This window comes from Panicum hallii, chromosome 4, assembly GCF_002211085.1.
Source record: "Panicum hallii strain FIL2 chromosome 4, PHallii_v3.1, whole genome shotgun sequence".
NCBI lineage: Eukaryota > Viridiplantae > Streptophyta > Magnoliopsida > Poales > Poaceae > Panicum > Panicum hallii.
This window is the reverse complement of record NC_038045.1, coordinates 8,713,135-8,738,621: the sequence shown is the minus strand read 5'-3', so window position 1 is coordinate 8,738,621 and position 25,487 is coordinate 8,713,135. Positions and strand designations below refer to the sequence as shown.

The 25,487-nt window shown below is 44.5% G+C and overlaps 1 protein-coding gene across 1 annotated transcript; it reads left to right on the top strand.

Annotated features, from left to right (window-relative positions):
• Positions 1 to 15,448: 15,448 nt before the first annotated feature.
• On the top strand, positions 15,449 to 16,210 carry LOC112890316 (ethylene-responsive transcription factor ERF038-like). The gene has a single exon (XM_025957226.1). The coding sequence runs from the start codon at positions 15,449 to 15,451 to the stop codon at positions 16,208 to 16,210; it is 762 nt and encodes a 253-aa protein (XP_025813011.1).
• Positions 16,211 to 25,487: the final 9,277 nt, after the last annotated feature.

The following is a 25,487-nucleotide window of genomic DNA, read 5'->3' as shown; positions in this document are numbered from 1 at the left end:
GTTGACGATCTTGGCCTTGGGCTCTGAGCTGATGCCGCAAGATTTGTAGTTCCTTGCGGAAATCTTATGTAGCGATTGTTCCAACAGATCTAAGTGTGGACCACATGTTGTAGTTCCTCTTCTACATCGCCTCCAGGGATCTCAAGGTCGAGGTCTTCCCATCCTTTCTCGACCCGGTCAACCATGACTCTAGCATATCCTTTAGGAATCGACACGCCATGAATTATCCCGCCCTGGATAGATACTTCGGCAATACTGTGAGCCACTAATTTGATCTTTTTTCCTCTGCTGATAAAGAAGCTCCTCGCAGGGGGTCCTCAAGGTGATGTCATCCATGGGGTAACGTTGTTGGTTGTCCACAACCATTTCAGTTCGGTCTCCGCCAGCCGGAAGCTCCGTGGAAGCGACGCTGCTACGGTGTTGAGATCCGGGGCTGCTCTCCATATTAGGAGCTGACGGAGCTTCATGTAGTCATTGGCTAGCTGCCATTGCACATTCAATCAAGCTACTCATTCTTCTAGGACATGCATCTTCTCTTCCTGTTCAGCCTTCCTTCTGCATCGGCTTCAATAAGTGTCGATATTTGCACTGAAGCCATGCTTCCATGGAACTACGCCCATGCCTCAGACACGTCTTGTGTGTTCTGGTGTCCCAAGAGCGTGTGCCAGCTCGTCTTTCTCTCTGTCAGGCTTCAAAGAGCCTTCGGCAATGGCCTTTAGTATGGTATCGAGCCTGTCGGCCGCTTTCCTATTCGATTGGTAGTCACGAACATTCCATCTTCCATGTTTAGTGTGCCTCCATAAGCATAGAAGAAATACTTTGCTCGCAATGGCCAATTGAAAGTCACCGGTATGATTCCTCTTACCATTAGGTCTTCTTCCATCTTCTACCATTTCGGAATCGCCGAAGAATAACCTCCTTGGCCAAGGCAGTGGAAGTGCTTCTTCTTGCTCGCATTGTCTTTTTTCCATCTTGTTTGCTCCTTGTTGTCCTCAGACAACTTGTACTATATGAATTCATCCCAAAAAGGGCGTTGCTTCTTGTAGTTATTCTCAAAGTCTGGCGTGAGGCCCTTTTTGACGTAGTCTTTGTTCAAGTTTTTCTTGAACGTCTGGAAAGCAATAGCCATCTTCTTCATGAATTTCATATACCTCGACTTGAATCTCTTCCTGAGCAATTTCCATCTGCTCATCATCGCCATCGCCAGTATCATTGAGATATTGGCTTCCGTCATCCTCGGGTGCATCATCTTCGAGGGACGGTGGGTGATCAGTACCTTCATGAATTATATTATAAAGGAACTCGTCGTCGTCATCACTAGGACTCTTTCGATTCCTGTGCGAGCAAAATATGCAATGTCTATAATATTCTACAATATTCAATAATTTTCTACAATAAATACATGTAGTTGTACCGCAACAAATTTACATCACATATAATTTTCTACAATTTTCTACTATTCCTTACAATTTTTCACCTTCTTCTACAATATTCTACACTATTCTATAATTTTCTACCATTTTATATAATATTCTAAAAATTTCTATCATTTTCTACTATTCCCTATATTTTTCACCTTCTACTACAATATTCTACAATAAATACATTTTTCTACAATATTCTACCATTTTCTACAAATTTCTATAATTTTGTACAATTTTCTACCACACGATACAAATTTTTTTAAAAAAACTAAATAAAAGGCTGACATCAGCACATTCTAGTGATGACGTCAGCGTGGGGCTTACGTTACGGGGGCACAGGGATGCGACGGCACGCGCAGGGGCGGCCGAGGGCGCGGTGGGCGAGCTGGCCGGTGCAGATCGGCGACTAAGGGCGTGGAGGCGGCGGCCGCGCGTGGAGGCCGCCGGCAGCGGCGGGCGCGTGTGGAGTGTGGTAGCGCAGCTTGATGCATTCGGAGGTTAGCTGTGAGGGCTGGGGCACGGCGGCACGGAGGCCGGGCCCAAGGCAGGGTAGCGCACGGTGGAGAGGTCAGGCCATGGTGGGGCCCGGCCTTGACGAGGACGAGACGGGACGAGGTGCGGCGCGCGCGCAGCGCCGGGCCAGTAGATGAGGCGGCGACGGCGGCGCGCGGAGTGGAGGCCCTGCAACGACAGAGCGATGGCGTGGAGGCGCGGTGGGTTGGGAGGTGGACCGACGTGGAGCGGCGGTCAACGATGGAGACAAGAGGGAATTTGGCGTCGATAAGTCCTATGCGCTATATAGGGCAGCCCGTTTAGGACCAGGTCGTGGCTGTGCTCAGTACTAAACTAGCGCAGTCGCTGTTTAGGACCTGCCACAGCCATGGCCCGGTGCTAAACTTTGTAGTTTAGTACCGGGCAATGCCTTGGGCGGTACGGGTACTAAACTGCCTCCACCGGTGGGAAAATTTGGTGGAGGCAATTTAGTACCGGGTGATGCCTCGGCCTGATATTAAAGAGCCAAATTCCAATTTCTTTTATATCTTGCATTATAGGTGTTTTAGATATCTTTTATGTATAATAAATTAACTAAACGCACAAAAATACAAATATATAATATTTTGATCATGCAAAATTATAGTATTGTATAGTTTACATCACTTGGTCACATGACATATAGTTCGATGCACTTAATTCAACATATTGATTCCAAATTGCCTTTTATAAGTGTTTTAAATATTTTTTTTGTTTAATAAACTAAATATAGGTTCAAAAAATGCAAATATATAACATTTTGACCACATTGTTCGAACAGTATCGTTATTCGAAAGATACGACAACAAACATTAGATAAATCACCAAATAGAACATAACGGTTAGACAAAACTACTCATCATTATTTAATGGAACATTGAGAATCTTCCATTTGACGAAGGTCCCTTGGTTGTGATCACGGTGTAAGTAAGGAGCGTCCTCTTTGGATAACAGGATGCTAGGGTCAACATTGACTAAGAATGGAGGAATGTTATCAAACTGATCAAAATCTTTTGACTTGTCCGAAATGTCCTCAACTCCAATGATCTTTTTTCCTGGAAGAACTATGTGGCGTTTTGGCTTATCGTTCTTGGATTTGCTTGACATGTCCTTCACATAGAACACTTGTGTCACATCCTTGGCTAGGATGAATGGTTCTTCTTTATATCCAATCTTTTCGAAGTCCACTATTGTCATCCCATAACGGTTTGTCATCACGCCTCCTCCAGCTCGATTCACCCATTGGCACCGAAACAAAGGAATTTTTAAAGGTCCATAGTCTAGTTTTCATGTCTCCTCTATGACACCATAGTAGCTGTCCTTTTTACCATCATTGCCTATTGCATCTATACGCACATCACTATTTTATTTCGTGCTCTTTTCATCTTGGGCTCTGGTGTAAAATGTATACCCATTTATCTCGTACCCTTGGTATTGCATGATTGTGATTGATGGTCCCCTAGCCAACCATTGAAGTTGTTCATCAGTCGTGCCATCACCCATGAATTTTCATTCTGAGCCAAACATCAAAGGTATCTATGTGATGACGTATGATCAAGGTCTTAGACTTGCCCGGGTTTTCAGACCGTACAATATTCATGTGCTCCTCCATATATGGAGCCACCAGGGATGAATTCTGTAGAACGGTAAAGTTTGCTTTGCAGATTTCGTTGTTAGGGATATGCATATTAGATTTCTTTCCTAGTGAGCCCTTTCCCTTCAATCTCCCTTCACGGTGTGACATGGGGACCCCAATCTGACTGAGATCATCAATAAAGTCAACACAAAACTTAATGACCTCCTCTGTTGCATAGCCCTTGTTGATACATCCTTCTGGATGAGAACGATTGCGAACGTACTTCTTTAGGACTGCCATGTACCTCTAGAAAGGGAACATATTGTGTAGGAATACAGGGCCCAGAATTTTATCTTTTTCACAATGTGAACGAGGAGTTGTATCATAATATTAAAGAATGAAGGTGGAAACACCATCTCAAAACTGACAAGACATTGGACCATATTATTCTGTAGCTTTATGAGCTTATTGGATCGAGTGCCTTCTGCGAAATTTTATTGAGGAAGGCACATAGCTTCACGATCACCAATCTTACATTCCCCGGTAGAATATCCCTAAGTGCAACCGGAAGCAATTGTGTCATCAAGATGTGATAGTCATGAGACTTTAAGTTTGTGAACTTCTTCTCTTTTATATTTATTCTTCCTTGTATATTCGAGGGAGTATCCGGACGGTACCTTATACTGTTCAAGCAATCAAACATGCTTTCCTTCTTCTCTGTGCTAAGAGTGTATCTAGCAGGATGCAAGTAGCGTTGTCCATTGTCTCTCTTTTTAGGATGTAGATCTTCTCGTTGTTTCATTTCTTTCAGGTCACGCCTTGCTTTGATTGTATGTTTTGCCTTCCCATACGTACCCAGAAAACCGAGCAGGTTCACGTAAAGATTCTTCATCAGGTGCATCACGTCAATTGTGTTGCGGACCTCTAATACTTTCCAATAAGATAGCACTGACAATATAGACTTCTTTTTCCACATTGGTGCATGTCCGTTTTCATCCTTCAGAACTTGTTGGCTGCCACGACAGTTTCCAAACACTACATGCACATCCTTTATCATCGAGAAAACATGCTTTCCGTCATGGAATATAGGCTTAGCATGAGTTTCTGGTTCCCCTTAAAGTGTTTCCCTTTCCCTCTTAAGGGGTGATTGAGGGGAAGAAATCAACAATGGCCCATATACACAACCGTCCGACAATTTTTCAAATAAAAGTTGTCGGTTTCTTCGACAGTGGGTGCAGGCCTGGTATCCCTTGTTCGACTATTCCGACAGGTTACCAAGTGCAGGCCAATCATTGATGGTTACGAAAAGCAATGCTCGGAGGTTGAAAGTCTCCTGTTTGTACTCATCCCACACACGTGCACCTTCTTCCTTCCACAACAGTAAAAGTTCATCAACCAACAGTCTTAGGTACATGTCAGTATTGTTGCCAGGTTGTTTTGTGCCTTGGATAAGCACTGGCATCATGATGTACTTCCGCTTCATGCATAGCTAGGAAGGAAGGTTGAACATATGTAGAGTCACAAGCCATGTACTGTGACTGCTACCCCACTCGCCGAATGGATTCATTCCATCCATACTTAAACCAAACCATATATTCCTTGCATCGTTATCAAAATCTGGGAATTCAATATCCATGTTTCTCAACTGCAACCCATCTGTGGGGTGTCTCAGCATCTGATCCTGCTTACGCTCTTCTTTGTACCACCGCATCAACTTAGCGTGTGCCCTATTTCTGAACAAGCGCTTCAAGTGTGGTGTTATAGGGAAATACCACATAACCTTAGCGGGTATTTTTTTTCTTGGCAGGCTCCCCGTCGACATCACCAGTATCATTTTTCCCAATCTTATATTGCTTTGCGCCACAAATAGGACAAACATCCAATTTCTCATATTCGTCGCCACGATGGAGAATACAATCATTAGGACAACTGTGAATCTTCTGTACGTCCAATCCAAGAGGGCAAACAATCTTTTTTGCTTCATATGTTGTCGAGGGCAGTTCGTTACCCTCGGGAAGCATGTTCTTTATGATTCCTAGTAGCTCCTCAAATCCCTTATCGGTAATACCATTTGCTACCTTCAACTGCAGCAATTCCAATGTGATACCCAACTTTGCGTGACCCTGTTTGCAATCTGGATACAACAACTTTTAGTGATCCTCCAACATCTTCTCAAACTTCTTTGACTCCTTCACAGTTTCACTGTCTTTCTATGCATCTAGCAACACCTGACCTAGTTCGTCATGTGGTTGCTCTTCTACGGCATTTTCTTCAGCCTCGTCTATTGGTTCATCATCAAAGGCACCCGCTTCAAACAAGTGAGCTAAGTCTGGAATGTTCTTATCATCATCAGCATCTTCATCATCTTCCATCAGAACTCCAGGTTCACCGTGCTTGGTCCAAAGAGTATAGTTATCCATGAAACCCCTTTCAATAAGGTGGACGTGTAGAGTGCTTCTTCTAGAGAAGTCCTTGTTATTTCTGCAAATGCGGCATGGACAGCACATGAAACCTTTCGATGACCTATAGGCCTCAGCCGCATCGAGAAAATATGTTAGGCTATTAATCCATGCCATGGTGCACCGGTCACCATACATCCAATGTCGGTCCATCTGCAATCATATTATCCATGCCATGGTGCACCAGTCACACTAATTTTAATAAGGGATTATAATCAAGGATGCACATTTTTAACTATTACAGTAACATGAATAATTAAATGGTTTGAAATCTCCATCACACAACATGAATAATAAATTAAGAGGTCCATTATTAAAAATCCAAATAACCATCACACACTATGACTAATTAAAAGGTCTACGTTATCATACATATTATCAATTGCACAACATGATTAATTAAAAGATCCAAAATTCCGAATAAGCTACATGCTAATGCAAACTACTCATGAAACCTATTGACTGTGCCTCGTAAACCACGTGAACTCTCGACACCGAATGGTCAATTTGTGCTATCACCGACGCTTCGCGCCTTGCATTACGTCGAGCCATCAATTCGCGATCATCATCCGTACCATGCAATTCGACATCTAATTTATGCTCAACTTTGCGCCTTGCATTACATAGGCGAGGCAATCAAATGCTTTCTTAATCCAACGACGAATACAACCGCTAACAAGTCCAAAACGCTCTTAAGGGCGGAACTCAAAGGAATGGCCGGTGCACCTCAAATAATTGCGTACCGACACCCGAGCAAAAGCACGGCGCTCCAATGCATCATGTTGCAAAGCTATTTCTATAGATTAAACATTAATTACTCATCATGTTGGGTGAAGCGCTAAACTACAGTATTTTCAAAAGCAAATTTCACTACACTTATCAAATAAATGTAAATAACAGAATAAATTCTTAGAATTACAATGAAAATATGCTCATACTCACTGGCTATATTCAAATTACATCTTTGCATTCACATTCAACTCGACATTTCATATTTCTAAACCCTAAATTATTTTGACACCAGTTTGAGGCGAACACTCATCATCCCACAGCATATAGGATGCAATTAAGGTTCAACATATTTATTTAGGCTCTATATGCAAAAACCATGGAGAAGAAAATAAATCTTTGTTTAGGAACATGTATCTATCATTAACCTTGACCCTACGGTGATGACATTGCCATTTGCGACCAACATTGATATCCGCGACACGGTGCGGTACAAGAACGTGATAAAAGAGTACGGTTTTGGCCCAAATGTGTGGCATCCTCACCTCGCTGAAAGGTGAGGATTTCTTCATTGGGACCAAGACCGTACTCCATCATCACGTCCTTACACCGCACCATATCGCGAATATTATGTTGGCTCCGAATGACAATGTTATCACCGTATGGTAAAGGTTAAAAACACATACATGTTCCGAAACAAAGATTTTTTTTTTTACATCTCGATGGTTTCAACACGAGCCTGAATAAATACATCATTAAAGTGTCAAAATAATTCCTTCATAATACAAAATAAATTCCAAGTATATACAATTTTTTACTTTAAAAAATTAGATATTTCACATTCACTAATTATATATTTCACTAGCTTCAAAGCATAACAATAATGGCTGTCCTTGGAAATACACGTGTCACTTGAAATTAATTTAAAACAAATATTAGCATAATGATATATACACACATATCACTTGAAATTAATTGAAAAAATCACTCTACATTTCCCACATGCAAGCTAACCACATTCAAATTCTAGTCATCACTTCTAGCTATATATCTCAAATGAATGTGTGAATATCAAAAATATCATGCTCATTCTCACTTTTTCTAATAATAACAAATTTCTCTAAGAATAAAGCATGAAACGAAGCATAAAGACCACCAAATATGAGAGAATGAAGTTGCTAACCTTTTAAGAACTTGGATGCGTGAAATCACCACCAATCTTAAGAAAAATGGGCAGCATCTCGTCTCTAAAACACTGTAACACCCTAATTTTCAAATTAGAAATTTAAATAAATTTAACTAGAATTCTCTTAGGATCCATAAGGTTTTCATTCATAATTTTTTATTTTAGAGCATTTATCGGGAATTAATAGCAATTTACTAAATCATAAAAAGAAATATAAAAAACTATAGGTTTTGTGCATTTCGTGCCCCATTGCATTGTTTTATTGTTTGCCTTCCATTTGAATTTATATTTTAAATTCAAATTCAAATGCATTTGAATACAATTCTTTCTCTCTCTCTTTTTCTAATTGGGCCCGGCCCACTTTCTCTTTTTCTTTTTCCTCTCCTTTTTCCCTTGCAGCCCAGCCCAGCCGGCCCAACTTTTCCTCGTTTCCTTTCTTCACTACACAGCCCAGCAAACCACTGGCCATCCCTTCTTTTTCCCCGCGCGTGGCCCAGTTTCCCCAGCCCAGTCTCTCTGCGCAGCCTGTCTCCTCTCCCTCCTTCTCTCGCTGACAGGCAGGGCCCGCCCGTCAGGGTCGTCCCCAACCTCCGGCGCGGACGCCTGCCGCGTGGAGCTCGGGCCCGCACACCTAGGTGCCCGGCCGCCCTATTTAAGCGACCGCTTGTGCCCTAGCTTTTCCCCCAAGCCGCAGCCGCCTCCCGCCCGAGAAACCCTAAAGCACCAAGCTCTTCCGCCGCCGCCATTGCCGTGCTCCGGCCGCTCGCCGCGCCGCCGCTCCGCCGCTCCCCGCCGTCGAGCAAGCACTCCAGGAGCTTCGCGTTGCGGTGAGGATGCTCGCCCGCCATTTCTCTCCCTCTTTCCCGCCTTTCCTTGCTCATAGATTGCTCGCCGTCGTTCCCGAGCCGCCCCTCACCGCCGGCCGCCGTCTTCGGCCGCTTCCGCTGCCTCCTAAGCCTCTAGATGGATTCCTCGTACCGCCCGTAACCTCCCAGTGCAAACCACGTTTAAAACCGAGGCCGAGAACGCGTTTACGCGTTACCCTGGCGAAGCGCCGCCACTCGCCGCCACACCTCCTCGCTGCCGGCGCTTAGCACCGCCGCCCCCGCGCCGCCAGCTGTTCCCCGCCGTTAGATCCCGATCCAACGGGTTAGATTAGATCTAACCCGAGTCAATAGAACCAGATACCGGTCAACTCGGGGTAGTTTTACGCTTTAGCCCTTGAGTTTCATAGAAATCAACCAGCAGTCCACGATAGTTCAAAAGTATTCACGAATAGATCCTTTTTCTTTTATTTAGTCTCCTGTCTTTTCTAAAAATAGAACCCGCCGTCCTAAATCTTTCTATTTTACGATCTAGACTCTAGATCTAAGGTTTAGTTATGATCTACCCCTCGATTTCTTTGGTCTGAGCCCTTCTAGTTTCAAATCTTCTACAAATAGGCCCCTAGAATCATGTTTTAGCCATAACTTCTCCGTTTTAACTCCGCTTTCATCGATTCTTGCGCTCACGCGACCCTTGCGACATATACAGTAGCTTTATAATATTATTTTGCTCTATTTATACTGTTTGGTATATTATTTCTTATTTATTGTATTTATTTGCTTGTATGTATTGTGTGGTACGATAGACGGTGCACAGTTTGAGGGTCCGCAAGAGCCGAGCTTTGAAGACGTTCCCGAGTAGCGGCAGCTCCTTGATAAAGGCAAGTAGTCCTTGATCATATTCCAGTCCTAATAATATTATAAATACACATATTTACTTTATCTGCATGCATGTGTCTAGAATATGATGGATCCCAAGCTAAGGATGTGCCTAGTTTCTTTTAAACTTCCTTAATTAAACCTGGGGTTATTATAATTATGTTGTAGCTATGCTAGTTGCTTTTACTTAGACTTTGGTTGGATAACCTGAAATCCATGCTACACTGGTTTACTCATGTTCTGAAATACTTTTATTGGTGACAAATTAAGATCATTGCATTAATCGGAATATGGAGAACCACCCAGAAAAATAGTGCAACCACAATACTACATGGCTCTAGTCTTGGCTAATTAATTAGAAACTTTAGCTTGTAATGGTCTTACCGAAAGGGCAAGAGGGGAGTGCGTTGACGGGGTATAGCTCGGTCCTCTTGGAGGCTTTGTGTATGGTCCTTGGCTAAGATACCGCCTCGTTAGGGAGGGTTATGACCAATGCGGCCTGAAATCTTAGCGGACCATTGCAAGTTCAGTAATCTTTGTAAAAGGGCTCGTAGTGAATCCCTACCACTCACGTTGAAAATGTTTAAGGGCCTTGCAAACCTGGGCATCAAGGGAAACACGAATTGTGGGTAAAGTGTACAACCTCTGCAAAGTGAAAACTGATATATTAGCCGTGCTCATGGTTAAGAGCGGATTGAACACTCACATGATAATTGAACTTAAAGATGATCTAAATCGATGTTTCTTATTTATTTATATTGTTGTTATCTTATCTCTTTTATTTATTTAAAGGATTGGCATATACTTACATTTAGTTAATGCTCACTTAATAAAGCTTGACCAACTAAAAATACTTATCGCAGTCAAACCATGTCAGTTTTTTCTTGATTATACCCTTACATGTCATATAATTTACTCTACTTGCTGAGTACCAATCATAGGTGTACTCACGCTTGCTTTATTAAAACCAATGCTGCTCAGAACAAGATAATTGTCCGGAGTTCCCTAAAGATTTCGAAGAATACTAGGCGTATATCCCCTAGTCATCTGCCTGTGAAGTTGAAGTCCGCTGCTAGTTATCAACGTTTATTTATTCGCTTAAGATTAAGACCATCAGTCATGTAATAAAGTACTATTATACTCTATTTCGTTAATGCATTGTTTCGGGTATACACTTGTGACGTCTGCTATATGTGCGGAACTTGATCCTAGCACACATATGTGATGGATTTGGTTACTTTTTCTAAACCGGGTGTGACAAACACCATGGGGATGAAGAAGCCCGAGCTCCAAATGAATGGCTCGGGCTCGGGGAGGAAGAAATATGCTGATATATAGACGAAGGTATGTTAGTACTGGCTGGTGGCTCAAGCCGTTACTAGATCTCTCCATTTAGTACCGGCTCGAGCCTCCAGCCGGTACTAAAGTGGCACTAGCCGTTGCGTCGGTGGCGCACTTTAGTACCGGCTGCTCTTTTAGCCCGGTACTAAATGCCTATTCAAAATGCAGCCGGTACTAACACTAGGGACGAATGCTCACTTCATTGGCTGTGCACGTGCTACTAGTATATATATATGTGTGTTCTCTCGATCTGTTAAAAAAAGCCGTGATTTCCATTAAAAAGAAAAGCCGCGATGCAGGAAAACGTAGTCGGCGTCTTAATAGCTAGTGTCCATGGATTTTTACTAGTGTCCGCTTCGATTGTTTTTTACTGTACCCAAAATCTTGCACGACCATTGTTGTCTTTTGTACACATGTACATATAGCTTGGCCAAATTTAGGCACAGTCAGTAGTTTCAGCTCATCAGACGACAGCTAGCTTCGTTAAATTAGTAGCATGGTACTAGAACACAAACAGTGACCTAGCTGAGGTGAAAAAGAGACAAACGTTTATGGAGACAGTTGAGGACGGTCAACACTGTGGCGAGGTCGATCGATCTATCGCCCCCATGCATGTCCCCCTCCGTCCCTTGGTCCCTACGTGCGTGAAGTCATGTCCGAATCAAATAATAAAAAGCCATCCTCCGACTCCGATAAAGCAATGGATGCACACGCAATGATCGAAAAAAAATTTGATCGGCTAGAGGTGTGGCCGTACGTGTGATCCATAGATCGACAGAGCCATCGATGTGCACGTCGTCTTGCGACGAGATGGAATGCAGCCTAGGACAGCCAGACAGACTTGTTCCTGTTCCTGCACAGGACAGCTAGCTCCTGACGACACACCTATGCATGCACGCACACGTACAGCCCCCACAGCCACAGTGGCCGCGGCCAGTCGATCGAGAGGGCAAGCTCTAGCGAGCTTATTGCACGGTCACACCTGGATGCAGTCAACAACAAGAAGAAGAAAAAGGAAAAAAAATGCAGTGGCTTGATACCGCAGAGAAGCTGCTAGGAGATAACAGGGTGAGATCAATCATGCTGCGCGCTTTATAATCAAAATTTCGTCGGATTAATCATAACGATCGTCGATCGGAATCTCAAGGACGTACTGTCACTGCTACAAATGAGCTATTTATTTTTTCGGAAAAAATGAGCTATTTATTATTTACTGGTACGTGATTATTGATCGCATAAGATAAGTGCCCGGCCCCGGCTTTATCGATCGACAGGCCTCGGCGATCAGGGCTAATGATATGATGAGAGGTTATCTTGTGCAAAGAGTGGAAGTACTGTGGCGATGGCGATGTGCAACCGAGGTGCCGACAGAGGGCTATCGCGTTTAGGCCGAGCTGTCTGAACGTGGGATTATTATTACCATCCCAAAGCATGTGCTTCTATATAACTACTAGTCTATCAGGACTTAGTAGGAAACAGTGTTTCCAATGGTGACCCTAACTTCACAGAGAGATGATATATACACGTGATGAGTTTATAGTGAGACACATTTTAGGTGTGTGCACAAAGCGTGGCAGCAAATTCGTACGCATTAGGGTATCGACTAGGAGTGATCGAGAGATGCGTTGCAGATCGACGATGAAGGAAACGTTGGCTGTCATCTATGCGAGGAACATACATTAACACACACTTGAATGCTCTGTAGTCTGTACACCGACATCACTGAAAGAAATGCTGGCATTTGATTCTGAAGCCTACAAATTTGCAGTAGAATCACAGTTTCGATCAAGTAAAAGGTTGGCGTGTAGATTGTATATAGCTCCCAAAAACTTTGGAGATCAGGCTTTTGTTGCGGTTTAGGTAAGTGTGGTGTCTTGCATACATCCAGATTCCTCAGATCATCAGTTCCATTTCTTATCTTGTGTTGTTTACCTTGCATTATTGTTGCTGCACTTGTTGGAAGCAAGGCTTTTGCTTTAGATGGTTTAATAAAAAGACATTATAAAAACAATTCTAATTGCTAAAGCTAAATATTCATCCATGCATGATTGGCAAACAGTTGCAGGACCGTTATCTTCAAATATCCATGCATGCATGATGTATTTTTTCTGTCCTCAAGTCACTGAAGTAGCTCCTAGAACTGAAGCCAGTATGTTTCATTGTCTAAGGTATCCCGCAAAAAAGTTGTTGTGATTTCACAAGAACCAAATTCTGACTAGGTTATAAATAAAGCGGATGTAATTTGTGTCTTCTTTTTAATGCAAGATATAGTTCTTTCTAGGAAAAAAGACATGGAGATTATAGACCATTGAAACATGTGTATTACACTACTGGAAAACGGGCCTTCAATACCGGGTAGAAAGGGCCTTAGGCACCGGTTGTAGAACCAGTACTACAAATTCGAGACTAAAAGTTCATCACTAGGTAAAACACCCTGTACCAATGCTCATCTTTAGTACCGGGTAAAGGTTCCATCCGGTATCAAAGTATTTTTGTTCAAAAAGTATATATCAAACCTAGGAAGAGGCCCGCACATTAGTACTGGGTGGTCTTACCAACCGGTACTAATGTGACTGTTAGCACCGGGTGGTAAGGTCCCTGGATCTTTCCATCCATTTTAAAAGTACCGGAAGGAAAATGATCCAGTATTAATGCTAGAATTAGTACAGGGTAATCTTCCTACTAGTACTTTTGTGGATCTTTAGCGTGTTTTCTAGTAGTGTTGTTTTATTTTGGGCTGGCTCTTTTTAGGATGTCTAGTAGTCCTAGTGCAGATGCATGCATAATTTCTCCAAGTGAAACTCAAACACTCCTTATTAAGTTCACTATTGGACCTATAGATAGTTAGACGAACATAGGCATCGTCAGATCAGTCGAGATCTACCATAGGCTGGCCGGTGCATTGTTACGTCGTAATAAGTATGTAGTAGCCCCTGTTTAGAACACACGAATTTTGCAGATCACAATATAATTCTTCTATATCAATTGGACTGCACATTCAAAGTAGCTAGCTATATCTTCAGCTGTCATGAAAGACATGCTTTACTTCAACTATTTTAGGGACTAGGGTTAGCTACGGATCTTCAACTATCATATAGGCCGGCCTATGAGTTTTCCAGTTATTATGTATCTCTGTCTTAACTGCCTGGCAATTCTCCGGGATACTAGCAGAGATTCACAACGTCTAGGCCCCCTCGTAGCTTAGCCATATAAGTCAATCGTCGAGTGACCCATCACAAATCCCTTCCAGTGTCATCGTGTCAGTTAACGGGCTGTCAAATCAGATCTTCAAAAGTTTCGTCAGCTAATGAGCGAAGGTAACAAATTACTATTAAGTTTGTGAAAACAGCGATGGAATCATCACCATTTAATTTGCATGTAGCCCTGTAGATCACTCGCATCAAACCTACTTTCACCATTCCAAATTACAATTTGTTTTGATTTTTTATACTTAGCAAATAGACATAGTGAACATATAGGTGTAGTAAAATATATATATCTGGAAAAGTTAAAACAAATTATAATTTGGGATAGAGATTGTAGCTTGTAGCCCTTAGCGCCCCATTTGGAATGCGGGGATTGCATGGAATTCATACCGGAATCGCACTGTTTCATGTGAAAATTCTTTAATTTTATTTTTTAAATTTAAATGTGACCTAGGCCTAATTGTACGCTTCTGTGGTCATTAATTACTGGGCAGCAGAGCCCAGATGTACTTTCAGGTACATTGTTCTTTGGACCTCATTTTTCTCAACGTTAGAAGGCCTTGGCAAAGCAAATGTTACGGGCAGTTCTAGAATTAGTAGTACAGATGTCCAATCACATCACTGAATTTACCATGCACCCTATATTCATCCAATGAGGATAATAGTACGTTATTACTGCACTATCAGCTTTCATTCTGTACTAAGTACTATATATGACTGTGGAGTGGAGTACTTACTGAATATGGTTTAAAAATTATTGCTGTGTTCTCAGGAGATGTTCGTAGGATTCCATGATGCTCGTACAAAGTTACAGCAATGGCAACGGCTCAACAAGCTAGCTGTTGGCCATGTCTGGTGGTATCCCGCAAGCAATTTTATCCTTGTACGGCAACGGTCTGCTTGAGAATTTATCCGTTGCGCCGTGCCGGGTCTTCTTGTTTGTGCCGGCAGAAATTGACTGGTGATCCATGGATGAAATGGAACACCCTGTAGCAACGGAAAAGAGAGCACCGCGGACAGAGAAATCTAGAGAGCGAGAGAGAGGGAGGGAGGGAGGGAGGGAGCGTTCGCTGACGACGATAGCCGCGACAGGGACGTCGCTGGAGGAGAAGGGAGCTTCCCGTTCGTTGAACCGTCGCCGTCGTCGCGCTCCCACCAACCACTACTAAAACCCACCCCTTCGCTTCGCATCCAAACATCCATCCATCCTCAGCCGTCTAGCTCGCGGCACGGCACCAAGGCGTGCGCAGCACTTGCGTTTGCGCGCGCACGACGCACTCGCCAGTACTGCCAATGCCGGACTCCGACGTCACCAGCAGCCCGGCGTCGCCGCCGGGCGGCGCCGTGGAGAAGAGGGGCGGGAAGGGCGGCGGCGGGCGGCGCCCGGCCTACCGCGGCGTGCGGATGCGGGCGTGGGGGAAGTGGGTGTCGGAGATCCGCGAGCCGCGCAAGAAGTCCCGCATCTGGCTGGGCACCTTCCCGACGGCCGAGATGGCGGCCCGCGCGCACGATGCCGCCGCGCTGGTCGTCAAGGGCCCCGCCGCGGTGCTCAACTTCCCGGAGATCGCGGCGTCGCTGCCGCGCCCGGCCTCCGCCGCGCCGCGCGACGTGCAGGCCGCGGCCGCGCGCGCCGCCGCTATGGACGTGCCCGCCGCCGTCGCGGGCGCGGCCGCCGCGGCAGTGCCACCCGCGGCGCCTCAGGAGCCGCCGCCGTCGCCGCACCAGCAGGTGCCGGACCCGGGACAGGCGCTGGTGGCGGCCGACCCGGACGAGGAGCTCGAGGAGATCGTGGAGCTGCCATCGATCGACGAGGAAGCCCTGGCGGCGGACGACCTGTTCTGGACGACGGCGTCGTTCCACGTCCACCACGACTCGGCCGCCGCCGCCGACCCATGGTACGAGCCGGCGGCCGCGTGGATGCACGCCGCCGGCATTGCGGCGCAAGTCGACGACATGCCGCTGGTCGTGCCCGGGCTCGCTGCCGACCAGCTCTGGGCGCCGCAGCCGGACGGCATCGTGCCGTCGGGGTTCGGTGCGCTCCTGTGGAACCTGTAGCCGCCACTCGATCCATGTCTCTGATCGCTCCCTCCTCTTCTAGAACGCTTGTGAATAGCCCCAGAAAGCATTTGCCCGGCTCGACGCCTCAACCGTCCCCGCCATTGGTGCGCACGTGACATGAACTCAGCCGGCAAGCATGTGGACGTATCTCGATCCCTTTCACCTTTATTTTTCCCCGGCCGGACGGCCGGCCCTTGCTAGCTAGCTAGCTAGTCTAGTCTGACGATGCATGCCCATGACGAGGGCAGTCTCAGCGAGACAGGTAGGCGGTTGTGGGAGAACGACGCGTGCGCCGGAGGCCGGAGGCTGCCCGGAGGCGTACGTCCTCCGATGAGCCGTGCGTTAGCAATGGCCTGTCGCGCCGCCGTCCGGTTAATTCGTGTCTACAAACTCTAGGTACCACATGCATCGGTCGAAACGAACAAACAAACAACAGATCGCCATCGATGCATGTTTGGTTTCTTCTGAGCTTATGGTGTTTCCTCTGATGCAGTATGGTCAAGGTCAAGATTTAAGATCGATGATGATGATGCCAAGACAATGTCAATGTTTATGATCAGTGTGCTAATTGAGAATTATTTCAGACCCGTTTCTTTTTTTTCTTTGCGATAGATGGACTGGCACAGGCGTCTCGCCGATGTGTCGTGCGAGCAGGCTGTGATGCCAATAGTACACACTGCTGAGTACTGACAGGATCTCTCAGGGTGCCGGTTGTGTATCATGCATGGTACTAGTTCAACGCAACGGTCGTATACGCCGCTCACATCATCACTAGCTTTTTTGCTTTGCTTGGCGTTTGCGACGACCTGTCTGTCGCTAGCAAATAAAGCTGCTTGAAAGCTTCTAGAAGGTCTCATCTGCCTAGAGTGACATTTTTTAATTATCATCCTTCCAAAAACATGCATCGTTCTGGATCCAGCCTGCTGACAGCTCCTTATTGTAACAAATTAGCAAACAAATCTTAATACAACTTATCCAACAGAAACTGAACCCAAAAAATCCAGAAAAATCTGTGTAGCACTGTGCACTATATGATTACCAAAACGGACACTACTAAAAACGGAAATCTCCTGTAACATTCCGGATTTTTTGGAATGTTAAATTAGTGCAAAATCGTGAATTTTAAAAACTTTTTGTGTTGTGCCTTAGTTAGAACCTAAATATAAGATTAAATTTCCTCTACCTCGAGATCTTAGTAAATTAAACTTGAAACTAAGGACCATTAGATGTTAGTGTGATTACTTGAAGTCTTTTCGGATTTAATCGCAATCTCCCTTGTTTTGAATTGGTTGTTGGATTTTCTTGTTTGATGTTCATTTTGTGTGTTCCAATGTGTGGAATTTGGATTTGGATGGACCCTTCAAATTCAAATTCAAACTCTTTTCCCCCTAAACCCCTTTTTGGCCCACAGCCTGAACCAGCCAGCACCATTTCCCTCTCTCCCACGAGCACGGCCCAGCGAAGCCCACGCACAAGCACCGGCCCAACCCAGCGCTGTTTTCCCCTTTTCCCCTTTCCCCTTTCCGCGATGTGAGCCCAACCCGCACGGCCCACACGGCCCAGGCCACCACAGACCAGTCCGTCGCTCGCCCCCACGCTCGGCCCTTCACCTTCCCCCGGAACGGCTGATGAGCGGGCCCCGCCAGTCAGTTTTTCCCCTTCCTCCTTTCTCCCGTCGCGAACCGAAGCTTCCGCTTCCCTCCGCCCGCTGATCCGCTCTGCCTCGCAGCACTATGCTCCGCCTGCTGCTCTGCTCCACCCCGCAGCGCCCCGCTCCGACCGCGTCGCCGCTCGCCCGCTCCGCGACAGGGAGCCCAACCGCCGCGCCCCTGCTTTCCCCTTCGCCGCGCTCCTTTTTCCCTTTTCTCTTTCGCCGCGGCCCCGCTCGCTCGCGTCATCCGCCAGCCCCGCGCGCCGCCCCGCTCCACGACAACCCAGCGTAACCGCCCGCGCGCGCGCTCCCCTTTTTCCCCGCACCCCGGGCGCCCGCGCCGCGAGCCCTAGCCTGTGGCAGAACCAACCTGAATTATACCGACTCAAGTACGCGAGTCCTCACCGAAGGGCTACCTCGTACTTCAAACGGTATAAAACCATTGGTCTGTCGGGTAACGTCCCGATAAACCACCGAACTCAGGATCCAACAAGGTACCTCACACGAAGGTGAGTCCAGAGATACAATGCCAAAATATCTTACACCACAGGCAGTTACATTACAACAATGTACAAAACATCATTAGCTCCCACAGAGGAGAGACTATTACAAGACAGGTTTTAGTTTTTAGTCAAAGCAGCGGAATTTGAAAAGCGTAGCCATTATACACGTCGTCTTTACAGATATTATGCTAGCCCTGGCATAATATCACTCGGCGGAATCTGCGTTGGCCGGGGACGGATCCCATTCCACGGACCAACCATCAGGCAAAGGGTAGGGCCACGGTGTAATGAAAGCTGGCTCATCAGGGAGATTACCTGGATTAAATCAATAAAAGCAAGGCTGAGTATACTAATACTCAGCAAGACTTACCCAGAATTGGGTATACCTTAGCCCATAACTAGACGCATGATGGCTTTTAGCTTTGGGTAGGGTTTTCAGCTGAAAAGCAACAAAGAGTAAATCCTTAATTTCAACTTTTAACTTTCAGATTCTAGTTGATTAACCATTCTAGGTAAGCACCTATAACTAGTCAAACATGATAGAATCTTTATTCAAACATCATGTTAGATAATCACATAATTACTCTTGTTACTCTATGTGGTAAAGGGAATAAGCAGTCTCATACATCGTGAGAGGCGGACGATTCTGAATCGAGATTCAAGCCTTGCAAGGTGAACCTAACACACACGCTTGGAACACCACAGGGTCGTTCCGAAACAACCGTTTGCCTTTCATTCCGACTCGTGGATCAGTGCCACCACAAGCGACTGCAGGTCATAAGCACATCCAAAGTGCAGGACGTACGTCTGTAGCGCGACTACAAAACCCGTACTCCTGGTTGCCCAGCAACACGTATGCCTACACGTCGAACAAAGTAACCAAAAGAAGCAAATACATGTGGTGGGTGGTATGTCCACTCCTCGGGCCGATCGGTTACTAGGCTTACCGCTTACCATATTTCACGGCATGTGGCTAGTACTTTCAAACGCTTAACCACCGCTACCACACACTGCGACCTTATCAAATTCATCAAAACAGACGGGGTATCATCTTGACCATGATACCTCATAAAACTCCCGTCCGTCATCCTTATAGTGATAACAGGAATGTAAACATTACAACTCCTATATATCGCGCGAGTGACAGGAAATCACTCGACTTCTACCGGTCCTATAAGCAGAGCAGCTATTCGGACTCAAGTTCTAGTGTTCAATACATTGGTTCCTGGAACAATGCAACTAAGGTTTCCAAACAACTCCTAAGAACCTAATGCATAAAGATATACATAAATAATAATATAGGTTGCAGTGTAATAAAGTAGGGGTTATGTCCGGGGCTTGCCTTCGTTGGTAGGGTTGGGGTTAGTCAAACTATTTTCTTCCGAACCTTGGTTCGGGGCTTCAGAGAAATCCGCGACAAGAGTCCCGGGGTCTTCAGAATAACCTCCTTCTTGTTCCGGGATCAGCTGATAATCCCCGTCGGCGAGAGTGGTCGATTCTACATGATATGCAAAATGAAGTTTAATGGATGCATACATTTGTAGTTCAGTTCACGATAAAGTTGCAATCTAAATAAAGAGCATTGCATATTAACAATCAACTTAACTACCCTGCACTGGGCAGTCATTTATCGAGTACTAACTAAACTAACTAATCTCGTTAGGCAACCGAGGTGGGTTACCCTCAAACTCCATCTAACTCCTTTAAGTAGCGTATTTGATTACCTTAAGCAATACTACATACATTTAGCAATCTCCTTTTATTAGCTAAACATGGCATTTTAACTTTAGGTTATTATTAATTATGGATAGCCTTGAATTAATTTAGACCAATTGTAAATTAGTAAAAATAAATTAATACTTATGAAAGTTACCCTAAGTGGGTTTAATTGAAATAACATTACTCTAGATATTTTATACAATAAATAACAACTTACTTACTTAAACAAGATCAAGATTTGAAATTGCAAGGTATAATTATAACTAGAGTTTTATACTAAAATTAGGGTTCAAAACTTAAGGATATCATAAACTACTCAAGTCTAGCATTCCAGAAAAGTTTCATAAATTTTCATTCATCCTAATTATTATTTATGATTCATCTTGGAATCTAAGCTTGAAATTTATAACTCAAGTTATATTAGGTTTCTATTTCTCAAATTTTTATGTTATATCACACTCATAAAGACAAAACTATAGTAAAAATTTCATCCCTAAATATGCATAGATACTTCTGAAATTAATTTGCCAAGTTTTTATTAACTTATAACAAAAGTAACCAAATACTCTAGCTAGAGGGCTGATCTAGGCCTCAAAAATTTATACAAGCCTTCTCAACTCAGATACAATATATACTCCAAAAATTAACAGCAGTAAAGCTATGGATCATAAGATTTAATTAAAACATCCTTTTACTTGTATTTAGAATACAGAACAAACTAAGCACTTTCATAACTTGATTGTGAAATAAAAGTTGTAGAACTTATCATAAGGATTCTAACCCAACAAGTTTGGTATTTTTTGATTTTTCTACGAATTCTTACACATTTTTGAACTTCACTGGTTTGAAATAGAGAAAGGGACTGAAACTTTGCATAAAGGACCCTAAAAGAATTAGAATGCTTGCAATCGGGTCCCTGCTGCCATGGCCGGCGGGGAGAGCTCTGTTCCGGCCAAAATCCGGCGATCCTCGGGGTCGGCGGCGAGGGGTAAGGGGAGAGGAAGCACCAGTGAGTCAAAGGCTACCTGTAGAGGGTCTCGGGGAGGTTGGAGATGACCGGTGGCGAGCTGCCCACGGAGCAGTAGCTCCGGCGAGCGGCGGCTCGAATTCCGGCGAGCTCGGGTGGGGAATGGGAATGGCGCGTGGTCTAGGAGCTCTAGGGCGAGAAGGGGACCCGATTCCGAGGCTCAACTCAGGAAGAGGGAGGTCAGAAGGGGAAGCTCGACGTGGAGCAGAGGGCGGCGGCAATGGAGGTGGGGCGGCGGCCGTTGGTCCACGCACAGGAGCAAGCCGAGCTGCTTTGTAAAGATTACCAGGAAGTAAAAGAGTGAGAAGAGAGGCAACATTGCGGTTGGGGGCAGCTACTTAGACCCAGCGGTGGAGGAGCAGAAGGTTGCCGTGGCCGGTGGTGCTGGCAGCCCGCGGCAGGAGGAAGGCGAGGTGGCGCGCGAGGAAGGAGACAACGGGGAAGGGCTAGGGCGGTGAGAAGACCCTCCGGCGACGTGTGTGCACGAGTAGCAGCTGGAGGTGGTGCTCAGGAAGCTGCGCCGGCGGTGGGCGGCGGCGGCAGGAGCAGAGCAGAGGCGAAGCAGTGGTGCCAGAGGATGAAGAAGGCAGACAGGGTCAGAAGGACTGATTTGCAAATCTAGAAACTTCCAGGGACTCCTCTGTAAAGGAAGAATTCCCGTTGATACAAAAGCCTAATGAGAAAAGTGTCTAAAGCAAAGTTGTAGAGAATTTCAAATCCTACAAGACTGCTTTAAGGTTCAAGTTCAAAATCTCAAAGAATATAGTTGTATTTTAAACTTTAGAGCACAATTCAAATTATAAACTTTGTCTTGTAATTCAAACAAAATGCTTTAATGTTTAGGGTCTTTTTGCAAGATTTCCTGCAGTAATCATTACTAACTCTTTTTACACTTTAGTTCTTAGGTAAAACTAAGTTTTACTTTTATCTTTTTACCGTTTCACATGTAAGTCCCTTATGTTTGTGTTAACTACACATAGGTCCTTAGTTTCTTTCAAAATCTATTTCTCTTAGGTTTTATTTGACTTTTGCTCTTTTCTTTTCTATAGCCATCTGAAATTTGACACTTAAGAACATTTTCACACACTTGCACATAAGAATTTATAAAACTCATGATTTACAAATATACCCTTATTGCTTTGTACAACTTGTATACACTATAACATGCTTACATGTAATACACCCAAACTTGGTATCTAATTGTCTAACTACCTGGATATTACAGCCTTCCCCCCTTAAAAAGAATCTCGTCCCGAGATTCCGAAGCTGAACAGAAATGGATAATTAGATTTGGGGATTGGCTTGAAGGAAGTCTGGAAAATTCCGTTGAAGATAAGACTCAGTCTCCCAAGTCGCTTCTTCTTCGGTGTGATGATCCCATAAGATCTTGTACATCTTAATTGCTCTCCTTCTGGTGAATCTTTCCTTAGTATCCAGGATTCGAAGAGGTTGTTCGATGTACGATAAATCAGGTTCAATCTCAATGGCACATGTCTCAACTATTTCCGCGGGTACTTTGACACACTTCTTAAGTTGAGAGACATGGAAGACATCGTGAATAGCCGCCCATTGAGATGGAAGACGAAGTCTGTAAGCCACTGGGCCACAAACATTAAGAATTTCAAAGGGTCCGACATACCGGGGTGCTAACTTCCCCTTTATGCCAAAGCGTTGGACGCCTTTGGTAGGTGATACTCGGAGATAGACAAAATCTCCTATTTGAAATTGTAGAGGTTTTCTCCTCTTATCTGCATAACTCTTCTATCTGGACTGAGCGGTTTTAAGATTAGATTGAATAACCTTAACCTTATCTTTGGCTTCAACAACTAGGTCTGGTCCGAAGATTTTGCGTTCACCGGTCTCTGACCAACTCAAAGGAGTTCGGCATCTGCGACCATATAACGCTTCGAAAGGAGCCATTTGAAGACTAGCTTGATAATTGTTGTTGTAAGCAAACTCAGCTAGAGCAAGACACTTGTTCCAACTTGCACCATACTGAATAATACAAGCTCGGAGCATGTCTTCAAGGATTTGGTTAACTCGCTCAGTCTGCCCATCAGTCTGGGGATGATATGCAGAGCTTCGAATCAGTTTGGTCCCTAGAGCTGATTGTAACTGCTCCCAGAATTGTGCAATAAATTGGGATCCTTGATCAGAGATGATCGTTTTTGGAACCCCATGCAATCGAACGATTTGTTCCAGATAGACTTCGGCATACTTCTTAGCAGAGTAAGTGGTATGCACCGGAAGAAAATGAGCTGTTTTTGTGAGTCTATCGATGATTACCCATATGGAGTCATGTTTTTGAGATGTGTTGGGAAGACCAACAATGAAATCCATGCTAATGTCTTCCCATTTCCATGATGGTATGGGTAACGGCTGAAGCGTACCAGAGGCTTTTAAGTGGCTAGCTTTAACTCTCTGGCACGTATCACACTCGGATACATATTTGGCAATTTCTCTCTTCATTCTGGTCCACCAAAAATGTTGCCGAAGATCTTGATACATCTTGGTGCTACCAGGATGAATAGAGAATTTGGACAAATGTGCTTCGTCGAGGATTTGCTTACGAAGTTGATGATCCTTAGGCACAACAATCCGATCGTTGAACCATAGGACTCCTTGATGATCAGTGTGAAAACACTGATATTTAGCTTCTCCCTGGGATAGCTTGGATTTGATAATTTTGACACCCTCATCATGTAGTTGTGACATGACGATTTTATCTCGCAGAGTAGACTCAATGGAGATTAAGTTTAAACTACCTTGGGGAATAATCTCAAGATTGAGTCTTCTCATTTGATGGCAAAGAGTGTCATTAAAGGTGGATATGGTTAAGCAGTGACAATGTGACTTGCGGCTAAGTGCATCCGCAACCACATTAGCTTTGCCCGGATGATAGTGTACTTCAAGGTCATAATCTTTGATTAACTCCAACCAACGCCTTTGCCTCATATTTAGATCAGCTTGAGTAAAAATATACTTGAGGCTCTTATGGTCTGTGTAAACGTTACACTTAGCACCCATAAGATGATGTCTCCAGATCTTGAGAGCATGGATAACTGCTGCCAATTCAAGATCATGTGTTGGATAATTTTGCTCATGAGTCCGAAGTGCTCGGGAAGCATAAGCAATAACCCGGTTGTTTTGCATAAGGACACAACCAAGGCCAATTCCAGAAGCGTCACAATAGACATCAAAAGGCTGGGTACTATCTGGCTGAGCTAGTACTGGAGCAGTCGTCAGAAGTTTTCTCAAAGCGTGAAATGCTTCCTCACACTTATCATCCCAACGAAACTTAATTTCTTTCTTAAGTAGCTCAGTCATGGGTTTAGCTATCTTGGAGAAGTCTGGAATGAATCGGCGATAATATCCTGCCAATCCAAGGAAACTTCGTATTTGATGGACTGAAGTGGGAGGGTTCCAGTCCATAACTTCTTGAACTTTGGTTGGATCAACCGATATGCCTTGACTAGAAATAGTATGTCCCAAAAATTTCACACTATCCAGACAGAATTCACATTTTGAAAATTTGGCATAAAGGCGATGATCCCGTAGTCGTTGAAGAACGACACGTAAATGATTAGCATGGTCTTCTTTGGTTTTGGAGTAGATCAAAATATCATCGATGAAGACCACAACAAATTTATCAAGCTCCGGCATAAATACAGAATTCATGAGATACATGAAATATGCCGGTGCATTGGTAAGTCCGAATGACATAGCCAGATATTCATAAAGTCCATATCTGGTTGAGAAGGCCATTTTTGGAATGTCACTAGGCCTGATCTTGATCTGATGATAACCAGAGCGTAAGTCAATCTTGGAAAAGACCTTTGCTCCAGCTAGTTGATCGAACAAGATATCAATGCGGGGAAGAGGATACTTATTTTTGATGGTAACCGCATTGAGTGGACGGTAGTTGACACATAGCCTCAGACTATCGTCTTTCTTCTTGACAAAGAGAGCAGAACAACCCCAAGGTGAAGCACTTGGACGTATATATCCCTTATCAAGAAGATCTTGAAGCTGAATTTTCAGTTCTGCTAATTCATTTGGAGGCATGCGATACGGCCTCTTTGAAATAGGAGCAGTGCCCGGTTGAAGTTCAATGATGAACTCGATGTCTCTATCTGGGGGCATTCCAGGCAAGTCGTCTGGAAAGACATCGGGATATTCACATACTATCGGAATATCCTTGACTTTGACATCTGTGATAGCATATGTGCAAGGGTGTAGACATTCTGGCGGAGGCAAAACAAGAGTAATGGCCCCACAATATGGTGAATCAATTTCGATAACTCGAGAAGATATATCTAACCGGACTCGATGTTCAGTCATCCAGTTTGTCCCAAGTATGATATCAATACCTTC

Coding starts and splice junctions, on each gene's coding strand:
- LOC112890316 (XM_025957226.1), top strand. CDS start 15,449: ATGCCGGACTCCGACGTCACCAGCAGCCCGGCGTCGCCGCCGGGCGGC.